A 22,565-nucleotide genomic window follows, 5' to 3' on the forward strand; every position below is an offset into this window, starting at 1 on the left:
GCTAAAATTTTTAAATCTGAAACCCACCAAACCCACAAAAAATATTTTGCAAACACCGGTGAATGGTTATTCGGGAAAACTTATCTAGGGTAAAAACTAGATTTAATTTTCAAAAGATCAAATGTTTTCATAAAGATCCAATTTTCTTAATGGATCTAAATTTTTATAGTCATGTGGGACTGTAAACCATATCGTTACTACCATTGTTTATACCGCCGTATAGAAATCACTGATGTACAAAGTGTGAAGAATAAAGAAGTGATTCTAGTATTTCAAGACGATATTGCTTGAGGACAAGCAACGCTCAAGTGTGGGAATATTTGATAATGCTAAAAACGAACATATATTTCATAGCATTATTCCTCAAGAAAGACAAGCTTTTAGTTGCAATTGTTCTATTTAAAAGTGATATTCGTTTAAATAATAAAAGGTGAAGACAAAAGACATATTCGACGAATTGAAGACGCAAACGACCAAAAAGCTCAAAAGTACAAAATACAATCAAAGAGGTTCCAATTATTGATAAGAAACGTCTCGAAATTACAAGAGTACAGGATTCAAAACGCAAAGTACAAGATATTAAATTGTACGCAAGGACGTTCGAAAATCCGGAACCGGGACATGAGTCAACTCTCAACGCTCGACGCAATGGACTAAAAATTACGAGTCAACTATGCACATAAATATAATATAATATATAATTAATTCTTAAAATTAATATATATATTATAATATATTTATAAATCGTCGGTAAGAAAGAAGCCAAAGGAGGGTGAGCTGTATTTTCAAACTCCGCGAGGCAAAAGTTGCCGCGAGTCGCAGAGTACCCCTGAACTCAATTCCCTATAAAGCCAACCGAATTCTGATCATTTTCAATATCCATAATCTATCTCTCTCTCAATATATACGTAATATATATATATATATATATATATATATATATATATATATATATATATATATATATATATATATATATATATATATATATATATATAATTTTAATTTTAATTTTAATTTTAATTTTTAAATCCTAATAATAAGGGTATGTTAGCAAATGTTGTAAGGGTGTAAGTCGAAATTCTGTCCGTGTAATGCTACGCTATTTTTAGTCATTGTAAGTTATGTTCAACCTTTTTAATTTAATGTCTCATAGCTAAGTTATTATTATGCTTATTTAATCCGAAGTAATCATGATGTTGGGCTAATTACTAAAATTGGGTAATTGGGCTTTGTACCATAATTGGGGTTTGGACAAAAGAACGACACTTGTGGAAATTAGACTATGGGCTATTAATGGGCTTTATATTTGTTTAACTAAATGATAGTTTGTTAATGTTAATATAAAGATTTACAATTGGGCGTTCCTATAAATTACCATATACACTCGATCGGACACGATGGGCGGGGTATTTATATGTACGAATAATCGTTCATTTAACCGGACACGGGAATGGATTAATAGCCACTAGAATAATTAAAACAGGGGTGAAATTATGTACAAGGACACTTGGTATAATTGATAACAAAATATTAAAACCTTGGGTTACACTCATTCGACATCCTGGTGTAATTATTAAACAAAGTATTAAAATCTTGTTACAGTTTAAGTCCCCAATTAGTTGGAATATTTAACTTCGGGTATAAGGATAATTTGACGAGGACACTCGCACTTTATATTTATGACTGATGGACTGTTATGGAAAAAAACCAGACGGACATATTAAATAATCCAGGACAAAGGACAATTAACCCATGGGCATAAAACTAAAATCAACACGTCAAACATCATGGTTACGGAAATTTAAATAAGCATAATTCTTTTATTTCATATTTAATTTCCTTTATTTTATATTTAATTGCACTTCTAATTATCGCATTTTTATTGTTATTGTATTTAATTGTACTTTTAATTATCGTACTTTTTAATTATCGCAAGTTTATTTTATCGCACTTTTATTATTCGCAATTTCATTATCGTTATTTACTTTATGCTTTAAATTAAGTCTTGTATTTATTATTTTACATTTGGTTTTAACTACGACTAAAGTTTTAAAATCGACAAACCGGTCTTTAAACGGTAAAAACTCCCCTTTATAATAATAATATTACTTATATATATATTTGTATTTTTATAAAAGTAAACTAATATAGCGTTAAGCTTTGTTTAAAGATTTTCCCTGTGGAACGAACCGGACTTACTAAAAACTACACTACTGTACGATTAAGTACACTACCTATAAGTGTTGTAGCAAGGTTTAAGTATATCCATTCTCTAAATAAATAAATATCTTGTGTAAAATTGTATCGTATTTAATAGTACTTCCTGCTAAAATATAAAGCTATTTTATATACACCTCGCATAATATCAGTTACCTTTTCCTGACAGCTTCCGTAGATTCCTCCGTAACTTATGGGATTTTAGTATTATATATGCATATGTAAATTATGTATTGCAGGGTACTAATATACATCCTATAATCTATTTTTTTTTATCAAAAATCCTTCATCTGATCGTACGAGATGAATCCCTCAACCAGTTCGAGTCCCTCAGAACTCGATAGCTATTCTGATAATTATTCCGACGGCTATTCCAATATGGAGTTTCACCTAAGCTCCGAAAGCAGTGTCACCAGAATGAATCAACCAATCATCCATCCCCAATTCATTTGATGGGTTCGTAGTCGACTTAATCAATGGAAACGCGAAGAAGGCGATCCCTTCCACCAACCAAATTCACCTCTTGACAATGAACCTGAAGCGTTTACCGGTGAGCCTGTTCGAGATACCATTTCCTCTCTCATTTCCAGAGTATCTTGTCACGATCATATACTATCTCAGATTCTAAACCTTATTCATCTGCTCGTTCTGACCGACAATCATCCGGAATAATAGAAGAAGTCAACGAACTCCGCGCTCGAGTAATCAATTTGGAGAATATGGTGCAAAATTTACCAGCTTCAGCAACACCACCGGCACCAATAGGACCATCAGTAACAGCACCAGTACCATCAACAATCCATGTCTCAACATCTCATTCTGTACCTCGAGCATAATCATCATTCTACATGACAATCTATATTATTTATCTTCGTTCGACATGGCGATTATGTAATCTCTAATATTTTAGAGATTATATACTCTTGTTCTAACAGTAAATCAAATGAGATTAATATTATATTAACTCATTAAATCCATGATTACATCTGAAGAAAATATATATGTATATATATTTTCATAAGAATTGTAATTAAATTTTTTTTTGTACAAACTGTAAATGGTGAAAATATTTTAACGGGTAGGTAATACCCGAGGAATATTTAGATTTCACATTAATAAGTTACACTTTACATTCTTCGAATCTGATTCAATGATCATTTACTATCCTACTTACATCCACAGATATACGTATCCGTTCACAGCAGAATAACCATTTTCACTCAATTTCATATTCGGATTTTGACCTATCAGAATCCAACAAGTGGCATAATGAAGAAAATATTGGACAAAATAAAATTTGTTAGAAACATACAAATTAACTGTGAGCAATTGTGTTAAGAATCCATGCTAACAAAATCCTAGCTAACTGTTCCTAGCTAACTGTTAATTCCGTATTACATTTTATTTTATCGCAATTTATTTATCGCAATTTAGTTATCGCAATTTACATTCTCGCAATTTTATTTATCGTCATTTAATTTCTGTTATTTACTTTACGCAATTTATTTATCGTCATTTAATTTCTGTTATTTATTTTTACGCACTTTAAATATCGGGACACGTATACAAGGTTTTGACATATCATATCGACGCATATATATATATATATATATATATATATATATATATATATATATATATATATATATATATATATATATATATATATATATATATATATATATATATATATATTATTTAGAATAACCATAGACACTCTATATGCAGTAATGATCGAGTTCTCTATACAGGGTTGAGGTTGATTCTACAATAATATATATACTTTGAGTTGTGATCGAGTCTGAGACATGTACACGGGTCACGATACGTGTTGATTAATTCGAATATTATATATTTAACTATATATAAATTATTGAATTGCTAACTGTGAACTATCAACTGAGGACTACCAATATTGGACAATTAAAATGAATTAAAATATTGATTATAATATATGAAACTAAACAATTCTTCAAGTTTGCCACTTGATTTCATCTTAAACATCATTTATATCTTGACGATTACAATCCGCGTTCAAATCTTTCATAATTCTTGAAAACACCTCAATCGAGAGGACGATCCAATCACACATTATCTACGAAAGGAAGAACTCATGCATATATTTATGCACCCGAAAAACTCTCGAAACCTGAGTAAACGTTTAACACGTATCTGTGCTAGCTCCTTTAGCATTGTTACTACCGAAAATAACTTTATAATCCCTCTCCAAATTAGCCAATTTTGTCACAGCTCCAACAAGTCAACTTTGACTTTTCGTTCGAAACAACCTTATTATAACCTTGATTTATATGCGTGCTCTTTTATTGTTATCGGGGAACCTTTTATTATATTCTACCATATTACCAGCAGACATACCAGCAACCTCGTTGCTTCTTGGTTTAAATCTCTGCGATAAATCATTATAGTTATTCATTGAAACCCTATCATATACTCATCCGCATCTTGTAACGAGAACTGCCATACCAATTATCGGGAATCAGCAATCAATACTTAGAAAACGCACAACATATCTACATCAACAGTTATATGTATAACATTTACCTTTTAGAATTATGGTCTTTCATTCTAAAATTCTGAACATCAGTCAGTCTACAAATCAATACTCTGAATGTTGAAAAAGCTGAATGAAGCAGCAAAAACCGTAGACAACCGTAAACGACCTTAATCATCAGAAGTATGATGATAAAGATTAGTATGTTGGAAAAACTCAGAAAAGTTGGAACTGGAAAATGGATTGAGCTAACCACGAAGGAGACCAAGGATAAATACAAGGACCATACCTTATATTCAAAGAATCCAGTTAATTCTGGATCCGATGAAATCTTCAACAAATATCTTGCTCCGTACTCATATTAAAATTTTGCGGAAAATCTTTCTTCATCAATCAGCGAACTTAAAAATTCCAAAATATCATCATAAATATCTTCGATATTTCTGAAGATATTTTCATAAATATTCTCGTCCGAAATTATATATCTCTTCGCGCTATCAGTGTTACATCATATAAGAAACTGTTAGTTTCTATATTCTGTAAACTTTCGAGATTTAATTATGAATGATATTGAAGTAGTGTTAGGAACTGAAGCATGAGTTAGTATAATATAATGACACTTGATCAACGTGATTATATTACAGTAAGTCTTGCTGAGTTCTATTGGAACATGATGATTCACAGTAGATCATACCATCATCATGTGCCATGTTACATAACTCTTTCATTCTATTTAACCTCTGAACATATCAAGAAAATATATTCTTGATAGTTCCATCCTCAGGGATTCTAGTAATTTGATAAATCAAATCGTGCTAATACATTTCTTCCTGCTTAGAACATTATAATCATTCGAAACTCTATATCTACAAATTCTGGACCATTATTCGCTTGACTTAAAGTTGGAAAAAGAAGACAAGAGCATGAAACTCTGATATATAAGGGAAAATACAAAGCCAACAACAACACCGAAATTACAAACCGTGGATATCAGTGCGTATAGTAATATAAAGGCACGGGAGAATTATAAATACAATAATCACTAGAGATTATTAGAAATAAACAGATTCTTTCAGTGGGAGTTGGAAAAGAAGGACGATTATTGCGATAGTCAGAATGAGAACAAGGATTAAAATCGGATTAAGCGTTATTATAAGCTTTTGATATATGAACTGAGAAAGAAGATATAGAAGTGGTGAGAATAATAAAACGGAAGAAGTTAATTTATAATGGAAACATCCGACATAGCAGTCGAGACAGATGATCGCATTTAATTATAGAGATCTAAATTCCTTATTAGCCGAAGGATCAAATCTTTTAGATTTCAAAGATTTTCTTTAAATCCCTTGAATTCCGGAATTCAACCAAGGCAACGTCAAAAGTTAAGAGGCGCCTTACTTTCTAAATTCAAACGCGACTACGTCAAAAGTTATGGAAAATCTCTATTTCTTCATCTCGATCTTTTGTGATAGCTTCATTCGTACTCTTCAAATAATCGAATTGTTTTATCCATATTACTCAATAATGATAAAACTCTATTTATCAACTCATATTCGTCATGAAAACATTTTTATTGTTAGCCATGACCACCTCACTCAAATTTCGGGACGAAATTTCTTTAACGGGTAGGTACTGTGACGACTCGAGAATTTTCGACTAAATTTAAACTTAATCTTTATATGAATTCGATACGATAAAGCAAAGTATGTAATGTTGAGTCTAGAAAATTTTGAAACGATGTTCATATATTCAATTGACCTTCAACTGTTCCCGACGATTCACGAACTATTGTCTGTATATATATAATATATAAATATATAATATCTAATAAATGTTTTTATAAGATATATAATATAATTACTAAATGTTACATAGATAATAAGATATAATTCCTACATATTAAATTTATATACAAGTTAAAAATATTATAATTATATTTGCATTACTTACATTAAAATAAATGTTAATATCTAAAAATCAGTATTAATAATATTATTATATAAAGATGAAATTAGATATATAAATTATTATACTATTATCATTATTAATATTATATTCATTAGTAGTATTAAGATTATTAAAACTAGTATTATTATTTGTATTATTAATAAGATTATTGTAATTATTATTAATAATTAAATTTAACCTTGTCAATTATCATTATTAAATCCTTTACCAAAAATTTTATTATTATTAGTAATACTATTATTGTAATATTAATATATTTATACTTGCAATTAACAAAAATTTACAAAGCATATACATATAATCAGTTATATAATTACAGATTTATGTAAATAGATATACATATGCGAAATACTATTATATATATATATATATATATATATATATATATATATATATATATATATAATATATACATATACGAGTATTCAAATATATAAAATACTGATATATATAAAATTAAACACTGATATAATTATAGATATATATAGATGTGTATGAATATATCTATCTGTATATGTTTATAAAATTCCTTTTCTGTTCTTTCTCTTGCTTTATGCTCGACATCACAATCCAACTATGCGAGTTTTTTTGTTGCTATCTTGAGTTTGTTACACTTCACTATCATCCTTACCCTTTACAGCACAATTAAAAAGAGATGAAACAGACCTGTAACAGATTCGTTTGCCATCCCTATCTGTTTATTGTTTTATTAATTCTCTGATTGAACGTCTGTGTACTACCTGTCCATAATATTGTTACGCGTCCATATCAAATACAATACAAACAACTTAGGGTCGATAATAAGGGTTACAACTCGTGCTTTTACTCAGACAATACCCATTACTCATTAAAATTAGGAAATAAAACAGAAAAATAAAGAACCTTCCCTGTTCTTGGTCGATTCTTCAAAAATTTGACTTTCGCAATCAATTTCAAAAACTATTAATGCAGTGTGGTTTAAAATCTTCTACTCCATCTATCTGGAAAGTTTCAATCCTCAAATCCTTGAATTGAAAATAAATTTTGGAGTCAAAGTTCTTGAAATAAAAGTCAACGGTTTTGTTCATAGTGAAATTTGATTTCAAGTTGATGTTTTAGGTTCAATTAAGGATTCAGATAGTTTCTAAAAAGGTTTTGCCATCTTTTTCATGTTGAAGGTATGATCTAAAACGTCCTCAAATTCAAATTCAATGATGGAGTTCATACGTATTTTTTTTTCTGTTACAGACTTTAAATTCCATTTAATTTCTTTTCCTGTGTTAATAAATCAATTCACCCACATCTGGATTGTTTACGTTCAACACCTAATTTAATCCTAAACGTGTTACCATTGACTATTGATGTGGTCGATTTCCAAGTATGAAGAAGGAGGGAAATAGGAATTATATATATTCGGTTTAAATATAAACGAGTTCTGTGTTATTTCGGAAATTGGGCAACAGCTCAACTGGTTAAATGTGTTTACGGGTATTCGAGAGGTCGCGGGTTCGAGACCCGGCTGAGGCATTTCTTTTTATCCCGAATTTTTGAGGTAGTTTTCAATTTTTAAATTTATTATTATTACTATTATTATTATTATTATTATTATTATTATTATTATTATTATTATTATTATTATTATTATTATTATTATTATTATTATTATTATTATTATTATTATTATTATTATTATTATTATTATTATTATTATTATTATTATTAAGTTTTGTTATTAGTGTTAGGTTAATTGTTATTAATACTATCGTTAATATGATTTATGTTATTAATATTTCTAGGATTATTATGAACATAAGTATTATTATTAATGATATTATTATTATTATCACCATCATTATTATTAATATTAGTATTATCATTAAGAATGTTATTAGTATTATCATTAAGAATGTTATAAAGTACTATCATTATTATTAAAATTACAATTATTATCATTATTATGATTGATTATTGTTATTATTATGATAATTGTTATTATTTCCTAAGTATTAGAAGTAATAAATATTATTATCATTTATCTAAGTAATAGTATTATCATTATAGTTATTACTAATATAATCATTAAGTATTATTATTATTATAGCTATTATTATTATTATTATTATTATTATTATTATTATTATTATTATTATTATTATTATTATTATTATTATTATTATTATTATTATTATTATTATTATTATTATTATTATTATTATTATTATTATTATTATTATTATTATTATTATTACTAGTATTAGTATTATCATTCTTATCATTATTAGTTTCATTATAAATAGAGATTTTTATGTAAATACATTACAATTATACTAATATTACATATCACTATATTTTTATTATAAAAATGATATTAATTAAATTACATATAAAATATATCAATTGATATATAAATATATGTTTTTCCTTAATATAAATTATTATTACTATTAATATGTTATAATGATAAATTTGGTAAATAGAATATATAAAGTAAATATATTAAATTTATCTAAATAAAACACAATATAACAAGTATAATATTATTAATTAAAAAATATACATAAACTTGTTCGATTATGTTTATACGTTTTAATATAAATAAATGATATAGGTTCGTGAATCCGAGGCCAACCCTGCATTGTTCAGTTGTTAAATATCATCATATGTATTTTTACTATAAAATACAGTAAAGTGAGTTTCATTTGCCTTTTTTACCCTTTATATATTTTTGGGCTGAGAATACATGCGCAATTTTTATAAATGATTTATAAAATAGACACAAGTACGTGAAACTACATTCTATGGTTGAATTTATCGAAATCGAATATGCCCCTTTTTATTAAGTCTGGTAATCTAAGAATTTGGGAACAGACACCCTAATTGACGCGAATCCTAAAGATAGATCTATGGGCCCGACGAACCCCATCCAAAGTACCGGATGCTTTAGTACTTCGATGTTGTTTTGTATCATGTCTGATGGATTTCCCGGAATGATAGAGGATATTCTTATATGCATATTGTTAATGTCGGTTACCAGGTGTTCAATCCATATGAATGATTATTTTTGTCTCTATGCATGGGACGTACATTTATGAGAACTGGAAATGAAAATCTTGTGGTCTATTAATGGTTATGCTCATTACGGACTGGACCTTCCCCAAGTTCCGCGGGAATCATAGCACCACCGGGATGGTGCTGTGGATCCGGAGGTCCTGGGGCAAGTGGAGCTTGAATCTCCGGTGGGTCCTCGACTCCGTCTGAGGTAATCACTGGGCCGGTTGCATGGCTACTAGCTCCGGAGGACGAAGCGCCTGAGTCGCTGGAAGGTGTGGATGAAGGGATCGAGTCAGCAACAACGGTAGGTGAAGCGGCCGATGAGTCTGTGTCGCTGTCCAAAATGATGACAGGTGGAATATCCGACATCTGAACAAGAAAAAATAACTTTTTTCATGTCAGTAAGTCATAAAGCAAGCATGTATTAGGCAAAGCAACTACGACAGTCTAAATCATGTGTAACACTAAGTAGCATGGCAATAACGGCAAGTATCATGCAATCGAAAACAGATAATAGTATACAGTAGTGAAGTAATGTAGTAGCATACGACATATAGCAGTAAAAGTAAGCAGCAGCATGCAGCAAATTCCGCAGAAACAAGTAAACTAGCAAGTTGTAGATTAGTCCTATTAGTGAATCCTACTCGGGTCGGTCTTGACTCACTAATACAACCTAATTCCCTACAACCAATGCTCTGATACCCAATGTGATGCCTCGTATAAAACCATCGTGTACGAATCATCAACAACAGGATCATTACAAGGTCAAATACTATATGTGATTTCAAAAGAAGTTTGCATTCATGAATAAAGGTGATGTCTTAACCAACATCAAATGTCTTACAACAAAAGTATGCTTCAATGAATAGAAGTAATTAGTAATAGTACATGACCCAATGGTAGTTACAAATCATTGTTTCAAAAGGTAACATAGTTTGAACGCAAATAAAACGTTTCATGCGGTGACAACTCTAACAAGTGCAGTGGGTGTCTACAAAGCATGACTAGTACAGCAGAAGCAAGCAAACCTTAAGCACCTGAGAAAAACATGCTTAAAAACTTCAACACAAAGGTTGGTGAGCTATAGTTTAAGTATAACAGTAATGTAAGGTAGGCCACGAGATTTCAGTGCTACAAAGAGCGTTTCAAAACAGTATGTAAAGTATATGTTTAACCGTGGGCACTTGGTAACTAACTTAACGTTTATAACCCCCTAAAAGTACACTTGGCGAGTGCGTATGTTTACGAAGTATTAAACACCCATTAAATGCTAGCGCTACTAGCCCGAGTGGGGATGTCAAACCCTATGGATCCATATCTAAGATTCGCATTCACCGGTTCAAAGACCAATGACTAAACGTTACCGAGCTAAGGGGAAAGTTTATGCCGTTGTATAACCCACACATATATAAAGTTTAAGTACTCATGCCTAGTATGTAAAACGTAAAATGCGCATGTATTCTCAGTTCCCAAAATAGTTAAAGTAAAAAGGGATGCTATAACTCACAGTGAAAAAGTAGTAGTAAAGTTGACTCGGGAAAAGTAAGCAAGTAAGTTTGTCCAAAAGGTCGTCAACCTAAGTCAAAAGTTACTAAGTCAGTAAATCTTCCCAATAGGTTTAAATGTATGTAAATTAGGTCTTAAGTATCATCATCATTCATCATCAAACAAAAAGTATAAAGTACGTTTCATTCTAGGAAAGAGTTTAAAACAAAGGCTGACTTCGATCAGTCGCCACGGCCTCTATACAAACTGAATTGAGGTGGGACCAGTGGCCATGGTTCCTTATATGAGTCCTTTAGTTGCTGTAAAAATTCCAGGACCATACTCGTCTTCGTTTGACCGTGGCGACGGTTTAAGTGCGAGTAGGTCAGAATTTTCAGCACAACGTTAAAAGGACATAGTGATGTTCGGAGGGCCATAGATCCTAAACCGTAACTCGGATTAAGACGAGTCTTAAACGAAAAATTATCTACTCGAACAGAGATAACTGAAAATCAACTTTACAGTAGCCCAGGTATTCTGATCAGACCCGAAAAACAGTAGGTTTATTGTTCCGGTGGGTTCTTGGTGCTCGATGCTCATCACGGTTCTCATCCTTGATGCATATAGCTTCAAGTGTACAACTCGTTGATGTGTTTGCATCATCTTTACCAAGTTTTGACCATCATAACAAAAGTGTAAGTCTAAGATAAGTAGCACAACTCAATCAAGTGTTGCAAGTAGTTTGATGAACCAAAGTTACATCAAGATCTTAGATCCGACAAATACATGAACTCTAAAAGTAATATTGAACAACAAACTTGAAAGTAAACTAAATAATCAAGATCTTAAGTTGTAGAACATAGTTCTTAGTTAGATCTTGAAGATCCAAGACCTAAAAGTCTAGATCTAAAGTTACTAAGTTAAATCCTAAGTCATAACACTTGAATCTTTACTTTAATGAAACCATAAGTTATGAAACTTAGATTCTCATCTTGTAAAGTGTATGTAAGCTCATAAGCCCTTGTTTACAACAAAATTAGAAGACCATAAGCTATAGAAACTTAGATCCAACACAAGTATATGAAGTTATAACTAGAAAGTTATACTTCCATGTTCTTGAACTTATAAAGTTAACTTTTAGTTTCAAGAAATATGAGATCAAGAATAACTAGTAATACTTGACCAAATTAACAACATTTCAACTTTAAAGTACATAAAATGAAGAAATAAGTTAAATCTACAAGTAACAAGTTCATGGTTGTTCATACTTTAAAGATTCAAGTCAAGGCTTTGATCTTTAAGAAAGTAAACTTTAAGTTTACAAATATGGATACGAGTATGATTATAAACTCATGAACTTTAAATCTTTTAAAATATTAAGTGTAGAACCATAAACTAGAAAGTTTAGGTTCTTGTTTGTTCTTGAATAACAAGATAATATGAAGAATAAACTAGATAGTTTGATTCTTACAACTAGTGAGTAACAAACAACAAACAACAAGTAACTTAAACAACAACAAAGTACAAGTATTAAAACAAGCAAATGATGATGATGATGTAAGTTTAGGATTCGGTTTTTAAAACAAGAAAAAGAAGAACATAAGGCTTTGTTACTTACAATAATAGAGAGAAAAGATGAGAGAAAAAGTGGTGTAAGTGTGTGTGAGTAAAAATGGAGTGAATACTAGCTTATAAGTTAACAAAAAAAAAATTTGAATCCTCCCTTGTAACCATCAAAAGCCGACGGTTTACACACCAAAGGGGAAGGGTCAAAAGCTTCTTTCATATATTGGGAGATGGTGTATACTTGAAGTAGTATTAAAGCTAAATGGGTGTGGGAAAATGGTGTAAAGATACAAGTAACTAGATTCCTTTACTTATGTTAATTAATCCATGCTTCCATTAGTAAATCACTAGCTTAAATGATGGGCTTACAAGTCCATTAAGTGTGTAGGGTGGGCTTCTAAGTCCATGTACATTTATAAAGCCCAAGTATGTAAGTAAGTAACAATTAAATAAACAAAGCCCAAGTAATTAACTAGTAACCTTAGTTAATTAAAATGATTAATAATAATTAATCATGAATGCAAATAATATTCAGAAATATTATTCGTGATACGTACGTGCGTCACAAAGATAATCCGGGCCATGAAAAGTTAAATACGGTAACAAGTAACACGTATAAGAACACGTTTATTAAAACGCAAGCATTAATAATAAATTATTAATAATTAAACGTTGGAAAATTCAGGGTCGTTACACTAACGGTCGTAAAAGCATTCAAGGATCAAGTTAAGTAATTAATCACTTAATGACACGTTGTAAAGTATTGACGAAAGTAATTAGTATGGATAATGACTCCAGAATATTATCCAGCTCAGTACGCACGTATACACAGATTCGGGAAAGTATAAGTATAAATATAAGTCAAAAAAGTCGGGACGTTACATTCTAACTACTGGTTTTTGACACTAGTAGGCGCGAATCCTATTGACAGATCTATCGGGACTGACCGTCCCTTTCCGTGCTAGTCACTCTAGTCTTCAACGGGATGTTTAGAACTTCACCTTAATACACATGTTTCAGTGTATATATCAATATTTAAGGGTAATACTGTTGAGTTAAGCTGAGTTACCAAGTGCTCAAGGATGTAGAAAGTTATTTATAGATGTTTCCAAACATAAATCTTGTGATATACTCTTATTACTTTATGAAATGTTAAACCTATAACTCACCAACTTTATGTTGATCTTTAGCATGTTGATTCTCAGGTGTACTTAAATGATTTGTTTCCGCTGTGTTGGCATGGAAGTCGTATGCAGCATAATTGGAGTTTCAATTGTTATTTTAAACTTAACATATTCGCATTTGGGTTTTAAAGACTTAGCATTCTTAAATGTGTCTTTTTATTTCTATATTATTTACCTTGTACTAGATCATATTGTTCTAGAAAACTTTTGAAATAATAATAAATGCGAATATTTTTGAGAAACGTCTCATATAGAGGGCGTGACCATTGCTATGGGACTAGGACTTAACGTTGGTCGTTAGGGATATTTTGAAGGGACGTTACAAAAACACATGTAAAGAGATGCTTCAATATAATAGTAAAGTTTTGAGTGTGATTCTTAAACGCAACAGATAGGTGATTCTAAATCAACATTCTATATATATATATCTTTTTTATGGGCTTAACTCTTTCTTCAAATTCTTCAATTTGAGCCCATTGTAAGTCCAAAACTTTACCAGTAAACAACAAATAATATTATTGCTGGAGAACTTGAAATAACGAGGGGAATTGCTCAAAATACACTTTTTTAAAAAAATTTGAAAGAAAATACACTTTTTTAAAAAAAATTGTCAAAATACACCATTGGGTAGACCACAATTTTGGTCGACCACCATATACCTTGGTCGACCACCTCATTTTTCAAGGTGGTCGACCAAGCTTCATTGAGTTCCCGGTCGACTACCGTGTAAACATGGTCGACTACCTCTCATTTTATCATGGTCGACTACCCCACAAGAAGCAACACGGGCGACCCAATACATGGTCGACCACCTTGTAATCAAAATTAACGTATGCAGACCACCTTGTATTTTGGTACACAACTTGCCCCACTAATAGACATGTGTATGAGAGTGTGCAAGAACAAAACTCGAGCGCATGTACTTTTCAAACCAAATATTAAAGGAACATTCTGATGAACACGGAATCTAAAAAAAAAGTTTTAAGTTAGCCATAAATAATAATGCAAAGGTGGTCGACCATGTATTGGGTTGCCCACGTTGTTTGTTGTGGGGTAGTCGACAATGAAAAAATGAGGGGTAGTCGACCATGTTTACACGGGAGTCGACCGGGAACTCAATGAAGCTTGGTCGACCACCTTGAAAAATGAGGTGGTCGACCAAGGTATATTGTGGTCGACCAAAATCGTGGTCTACCCAATGGTGTATTTTGACAATTTTTTTTAAAAAAGTGTATTTTCTTTTAAATTTTTTTTAAAAAGTGTATTTTGGGCAATATCCCAAATAACAAATATAGTGATCTCGAGAACACTTCAATCTGTCACTTTTTAGCCAGTGTGATGACTAGATTGAAGTGTCTTGATTTATAGCTAACTAGATGTTTGGACACATTTTCCGCGTACTTTTTAAATGCCACATCAATTATCGAATTTCCAAAATGAGACGTCATCAGTGGTTCCATAACTGCCCTGATCATCTTTGCTGTGTTTTCACCATGGGTGTCGCTGAGCGCACTAGAATCTTTCATATTTATGTAGTCTGTATCATGTGAATCCCAGTTTACTCGAAAATCACTCAAGCTATCAAGAGAAAATGATCCTTCATTTTGAATAACTTGCCTAACTTCATCTTCATATGGAGTATAAACTGGGATATTGAAAGAATTGAGCTCTGATTCTCGAACTAGTCCCTGAAATATTCGATTCATCACAACGTAAGTGGTTAGTAATTTTATCTCCATATTAAGACAAAATTTCATTTCTCGTCCCTGAACTTTACATCGATTTTGACTCCCTGTCCTTTTTCTTTTTTTTTGTGCATTCCTCGTCCCTAAACTATCAAAAGAGTACATCCCTCGTCCCCCGTCTACTTTCTGTCTATTTTTCCGTTAAATGAAGTCATGTGCTAAGCATGTGAGGGTAGTTTCGTCATTTTACATATTTCTTTTGACTTTTCCTCAAATCTACACAAATTCAAACCCCTATTTCCTCTTTTTATTTTATTTTATTTTATTATTGTAATAATTAATTAATTATATATATATACTACAATTGTTCACAATTGAACCCAGATCAATTTAGGGTTCTCCCCCTTAAATCTGCTCGATGGTTAAAACAAAAAACATCTGCCAAGTGCTATCCATAATCCATAGAAGTAATTCAACCTCGAAGATTAATCAAACTCAAAAACACTACACAGAAAGATGAATTTCGAAACTGTGAAGAATTATCAACCAAAAACCGACCCGAAACCATTTTGATTATTTGGATCCACTACTCCAGTCGTTGACGGCAACGAAGTTGTAGGCGAAATCGATGGCAGCGAAGTCGTCGGAGAAATCGACGGCAGCGAAGTCGACGGAGAAATCGACTGCAACGAATCAAAACCCGAATACCCAGAAGACGATCCGGGTGCAGGTAAAGGAGACGGAGAAGAGTAATCACGGCTGACACTTGGCGACCCACGTGGCAATACGCCGTCGTTTAATGGCTGATGTTGTTTAAAATTGGTGTGATAATTATTACTGAGTAATGGATTGTCTTGATTTTTGATGGGTGATTGTTGTTCTTTGTTTTTGATTGATTCATCCATTTCTGCAACAACCACCGGAGCAAGAACTGTGTGTTTGGACATAGAAGATAGTCCTCAAGTTAAGGTTTGTTGATAAGTTCTTGAGTATTACTCTGTTTTAGATTCTTCACAGTTGTTTTTTTGGTCCTATATGGTTAATGGAAGATAAAAATGACTAATCTTGTATTGTTATGTTTTATTAATTAAAATAGAGATTGATGAAAATGGAACAACCGATTACCAAGTCTGAATTACAAAGGTGTAATTGTAATCGATGTATAATTTGATTTTGTTATCCATAATTAACGAATTTTTAATTGATTTTATATACAATTACTGTATAATTTATTTTGTATACATTTATAATTTATTTTATTGATTTTATAAAATATAAAACTAGGGTTCTTGAATTTGGGAAGATGAACATGAGATGAAGAGGATGAGGGTGAAAAGATAAGTTATATAATAAAGAAAAGAAAAAGAATTAAATGACTAAAGTACCCTCACATGCTTAGCACATGACTTCATTAAACGGAAAAATAGACAGAAAATAGACGGAGGGACGAGGGATGTACTCTTTTGATAGTTTAGGGACGAGGAATGCACAAAAAAAAAGAAAAAGGACAGGGAGTCAAAATCGATGTAAAGTTCAGGGACGAGGAATGAAATTTTGTCCCATATTAATAACTGTCACCTTTTAATTCTAAAAAATTTGGTTACTGTGGTGATAATTAAAATTTTTCTAAAACTGTGTGCATATAGCCGTTAAACAATTAAAATCGGACAAAAAGAATATATTCTCTCCGTCCAAAAGTAATGTTCCGCTTTAACTTTAAATATTTTTGTTTGTGTTACTATTTGATGAAAATTATATCAATGAAAACACATTTTAACGAACTCATTCATATAATTTTCATCAATAATATGTAGCATAAATAATAATGTTAAAAGTCAAAATTAAAAAAATTAAAAAGACTTTGAAAAGTAAAACGAGACATTTTTTTTAGGATGGAGGGAGTAGTATACTAGTAGTGACCTTGACCAAAATCTTTTTCCTTAAGTTGACGTCTAATCGAGTTACGAACCTACTTATACCTCTTTGACCATATCGGAAAGTGATACCGCCAGGAGGTCCAAAAGACTACAACAATCGTCACTAGTTGGATCAGCAATACTTCGACCAATAAATATCAAAGCCATGCGTCCACCACGTACCATCTCCTTAGAACGCATTTGTAAAAACTTCATAAAGTCATCATAAAATTGCTTATGATATGCTTCAAACACACTTGGAGGACTCGTTTTTGATATGTATATGTTTGAAGTGTTGTTTTCAAGTCCTGCAGGTACCTATTACATGGTATATAAACTTATATTAACGCTCAAAAAGGTCTTTTATACAAAAATATGTACACATAATCTAAACATGGTTTTGGTTGGTTGTATAATGCTAACCTGAGATAGCCAATGAATAGAATAAGACGAGTAAACAAGGTTCAAACTTTTATCCGGGAAGAGTCGACCATAAAAGGAACCAGGAACAGCGGAAACAAAACATGGAGCAAAATCTTCTCCAATTTTTTTCTTATGGTTTGCTTGAAATTCAGGTAATAATTTTAAAATGGAGTTGAAATCATTTACGTAAAGGTCATTTAAACATATTTGTAACTGTGGTTTTGGAAGATTATGTTCTTTACACGTTTTAAGAATCATATCGATAATGTTAGATGCGACCAATAAAGTGTTTGTTCCCGACGAGCATCCAAGATCTGCAACGGTAAAACACTTCCCGAACACCATATCATTAATTGTGTTCTTTAAAATTTGTAGTGTTTTACGTATCACAAGTTCCTGGAATAATATTAGAGACACACATCATGATCATCATCATGTTAATAATAAGCACAAGCTAAAAGAGTGTGTGTTCGGTGATAATCGATCTTAAACAACTACATAATATATCAAATTTTTAAGACACACAAACAGAGACACGTTCAAACCTCTGTAGCTGCGGTGGGGGTAGGATACATGGAACTAGTCAAAATACTCTTTCTCAAAAGTATATAATAAAAGATTTTTTTTTTATAGAAATACATCCTTCGTTCGAACAAGCTCACGTTCAAACGAAGTGCACAAGTACGTAATGAAATTTTCACGGTCACGAACAAGGAAAAGGTGGTTAGGAGTCGTTCGAACAAACTCGTGTTCAAACTAACGACGTGCACGGGTGCACGGGTACGTAATGAGATTTTCACGGTCACGTACGCACAAACTAGGAAAATGTGGTAGATGTCATTCGAACAAATTCGTGTTCGATGGAAGTGCACGGGTAAGTGTTTGAACGAATGATTGTCAATTTTTTTTTTTAAAGTGTATTTTGTACGAGTAATAAACTTTTTTATTTATAAGAAATTTTCTAATGACAACCTTAAGGGTTGTCATTAAGATATTTAAACATGCTAATTTTGTTTGTATAATCAATATAACCACCCATTTTTTAGAAATAACCACCACCAAGTCAACAAATATACAAGAACTTTATGCATCAATTTTCTCTTAAAGACAACCCTTAGGGTTGTCATTAGAAAATTTTATTAAATTTGTACTTTGACTTTTGACTCAATTCTGTAGCCCTGTAGGATACATTCGTTGAGGGGGAAAAATCCCTTTGTCGTTTTTCATTCTTAGGGGGCAAAATTTACAGAATATCGTTGATAACCTTAGACCGTTCCCTACACAATTTTGTTGTGGTGTTGTGATATTGTGAAGGAATTTTTAATGACGTGGTATCATTGTGAGATTCAGAGGCGATGTGATAAATATTGTGTTGTGAGTATTGTGGGTGATATGGTAAAATATAATTGGTATTGGGTTAATAAATAGATAAATAAATAAATTGCTGACCAATTATATTTTACATTCTCCGTTGTATGCATCGTGGTTCGACCCACCACTTCACAACGAAGTAGAGCACAACGGTGCCATAATGGGCTGTTGTAATTGTTGCAACACAACAATTTCCTTCGTTGACAAGCGTAAGAAATAGTCTTAGAGAATTTTCCCACATATTTCTTTAAATTGAAACCTTTTTTAGGGGTACTTGCACCCGTACCCTCTTACAGTATTTTTTTTTTTTAATGCAAAAAAACGATAGTATTGAACGAATTTGAAAAACTAAATAAGTACAACCATTACAAAGTGAATCCAAGCCAAGATAAATAATCGAAAAAATTTGACGTATTCAACAAACAAACGGTCCCATCAATTAAGTGGTCACGGGCGTTTTTATTAAGGGACCGTGGGGCACCCGCCCCTAGTCGATTTTGAAATTTTAGTAGAAAATTTTGAATTTTTCGACTTTGTTCGAGTGGATTTTTTTTTGCCCCATAACCTATATGTTTTGCCTCAAAACCTTCAAATTTTGTCCCACATTCTCCAAATTTTGTCCACAAACCTTCAAATTTTGCCTAAAACCTCTATTTTTTGCCGCAAAAATCTCCATTTTTTGTCAAAAAAAAATTGGTACGATTCTAAAAAAAATTCACCACCGGTGGAAAAAATCTTGTTTCCACCACTGAGAATGGTAACACACTTTGCTTGGACACTAAAAATGTCTAACACGCTAACAAAGGAGTTCTAACTACACTAAACAAAGAAAAACAAAAAGACGAATTTTGACATTCGAGAAAACGTCGATCGTTATCGCAACTATACTCCTAATATAAAATTTCAATTGTAGACAAATAATATAGTTAGAAATGGTCATCATATATTCTGACACGTATCTGAATAAAAAAAGTCGACTTTGCCGAGTAAAAGTTGAACAACCGTTTCACTTTTTATATTAACAAGTAACTCGATCTATATACTGAGTGTATATTGTTTACCCGAAGTTACAAAATATCGTTACTACCCTTGCAATGTTTTGTCCCCATATTTCGTAACCTTTTGAGGTGTATCTGATAAAAAGATCGGAAATGGTAACGAGATACTACCTACTGGCGAATATAAAAACAAACAAAAATATATGGTGACGAGGTACTACCTACAGACGACGTACGAGGTACTACGTACTGAGAAGTAAAATTTAAATTTTTATTTTTTTGTTTTTTTGAATTTTTTTTTCAAATATTAAGAGCACACGAAAATATGAACATTTAAAAAAGACACTTTGTGATGAATGTTATTATTTGGCGGAGAACCCTCGAAGAAAAAACTGATAACATGCATCACCCGTAATGTTATTCCTGAATATTATTCTTCGAGCGTTTTATATTCATCATATGTGAAATTTTTTTCAAGATTTAGCCCGTTTTAGAGTTTAGGGTTTAGGGCTTAAGGTTTTGGGTTTAGAAACCCTAAGCCCTAAACCTTAAACTCTAAACCGTTCGTGTTAAAAATTCAATCTAAACCCTAATTTCCGAACTCTAAACCCTAATTTCTAAACCTTAATATCTAAACCCTAATTTCTAAATACTAATTTTTAAGCCCAAAAAAAAACATTGCAATGAATGTTATCATTTATTTTCTTCCAGCGTTTTCCCGCGAAAATAATAACATGCATCACAAAATGTCTTTTTTAAATGTTCATATTTTCATGTGAACTTAATGCCTGAAAAAAAAAACGAAAAAAATTTATTCCCCCTTTCCCCTCAAAAAAGTGTTATATATATATATATATATATATATATATATATATATATATATATATATATATATATATATATATATATATATATATATATAGTGGTAGGATCAATGGGTAAGTAATCAATTGGAGGAAGATTTTTTTTTTTTTTCGTTTTATGAAAAAACTTTGTTCAAAAAGATTATAGATTGGATGAAAGTATTAACATTTAAAAAAGACACTTTATGATAAATGTTTTTTATTTTGGCAGGAAAACGCTCGAAGAAATAATATATAACAATTATCGTGTTTTTCGAGCATATTTTGAGGGTTTAGAAATTTAGGGTTTAGAATTAGGGTTTAGAATTAGGGTTTAGATTTAGGATTTAGATTGAGTTTTTTAACACGAACGGTTTAGAGTTTAGGGTTTAGCCGTTTAGGGTTTGGTTTTTGGGTTTAAGGACTAAACCCAAAACACTAAACCCTAAACCCTAAACTCTAAATCGGGCTAAATTTTGACAAAAAATACTTCACAAAACATGAAGAAAAAAAACGTTCGAAGATTAACATTCTTCACGATCAATATTATCTTGAATGTTATTTTTGTCGATCGTTTTTCAGCCTAAATAATAACATTTATCACGAATTGTCTTTTTTAAATGTTCATATTTTCGTGTGATCGTGATGTCTGAAAAAAATTCGAAAAGAACGAAAAAATTTTTTTGCTTCCCCCCGCTTCCCTGAATTGGTTACTTCCTCATTGATCCTACCCCTATATATATATATATATATATATATATATATATATATATATATATATATATATATATATATATATATATATGTTTATTATCCTCCCTAATTTTAAACCATAAAAAAAACTCAGAAGCAAAACATTCTTTGCAATGAATGTTATCATTTATTTCTTCGAGCATTTTTCCGCCAAAATAATAACATTTATCATGAAGTTTTTTTTAAATCTTCATATTTTCGTGTGATCTTCATGTCTGATAATTTTTCAAAAAAAAAAACGAAAAAAATTACTTGCCCTTCCCCTAAAAAAGTGTTTTCCTCTTGATTATATATATATATATATATATATATATATATATATATATATATATATATATATATATATACTAGTTTTTTTGAGCCCGTGCGTTGCACGGGTGTGTAAAAATCCGTACAAAAAATATAATTTGGAGTCCATATTGATATATAAATAGTGATATGAACTAATTATTTATGAGCCTATGGTGTTAACAAAATTTAAAAATTGTGCGTTGCACGGAGGGTAAAATAATCGTACAAAATTAATTGATTTTTTCAAACAATTATTCTTTTGAGTTTTAGAACATGTGATGTTGATAAATTTTCAAAGTTCATTTGAGTTTAAGAGTCTGT

At 31.1% G+C, this 22,565-nt stretch overlaps 1 protein-coding gene across 1 annotated transcript; it reads right to left on the reverse strand.

Moving 5' to 3' along the window:
• Nucleotides 1–15,284: 15,284 nt before the first annotated feature.
• On the reverse strand, nucleotides 15,285–18,334 carry LOC139864928 (S-adenosyl-L-methionine:benzoic acid/salicylic acid carboxyl methyltransferase 3-like). Its single transcript, XM_071853493.1, has 3 exons — nucleotides 17,990–18,334; nucleotides 17,630–17,884; nucleotides 15,285–15,653 (listed from the first exon to the last, which is right to left on the reverse strand). Exons 1-3 carry the CDS (start codon nucleotides 18,332–18,334, stop codon nucleotides 15,285–15,287), a joined length of 969 nt encoding a protein of 322 aa, XP_071709594.1.
• Nucleotides 18,335–22,565: the final 4,231 nt, after the last annotated feature.

The sequence above is a fragment of the Rutidosis leptorrhynchoides genome, chromosome 8, assembly GCF_046630445.1.
Source record: "Rutidosis leptorrhynchoides isolate AG116_Rl617_1_P2 chromosome 8, CSIRO_AGI_Rlap_v1, whole genome shotgun sequence".
NCBI lineage: Eukaryota > Viridiplantae > Streptophyta > Magnoliopsida > Asterales > Asteraceae > Rutidosis > Rutidosis leptorrhynchoides.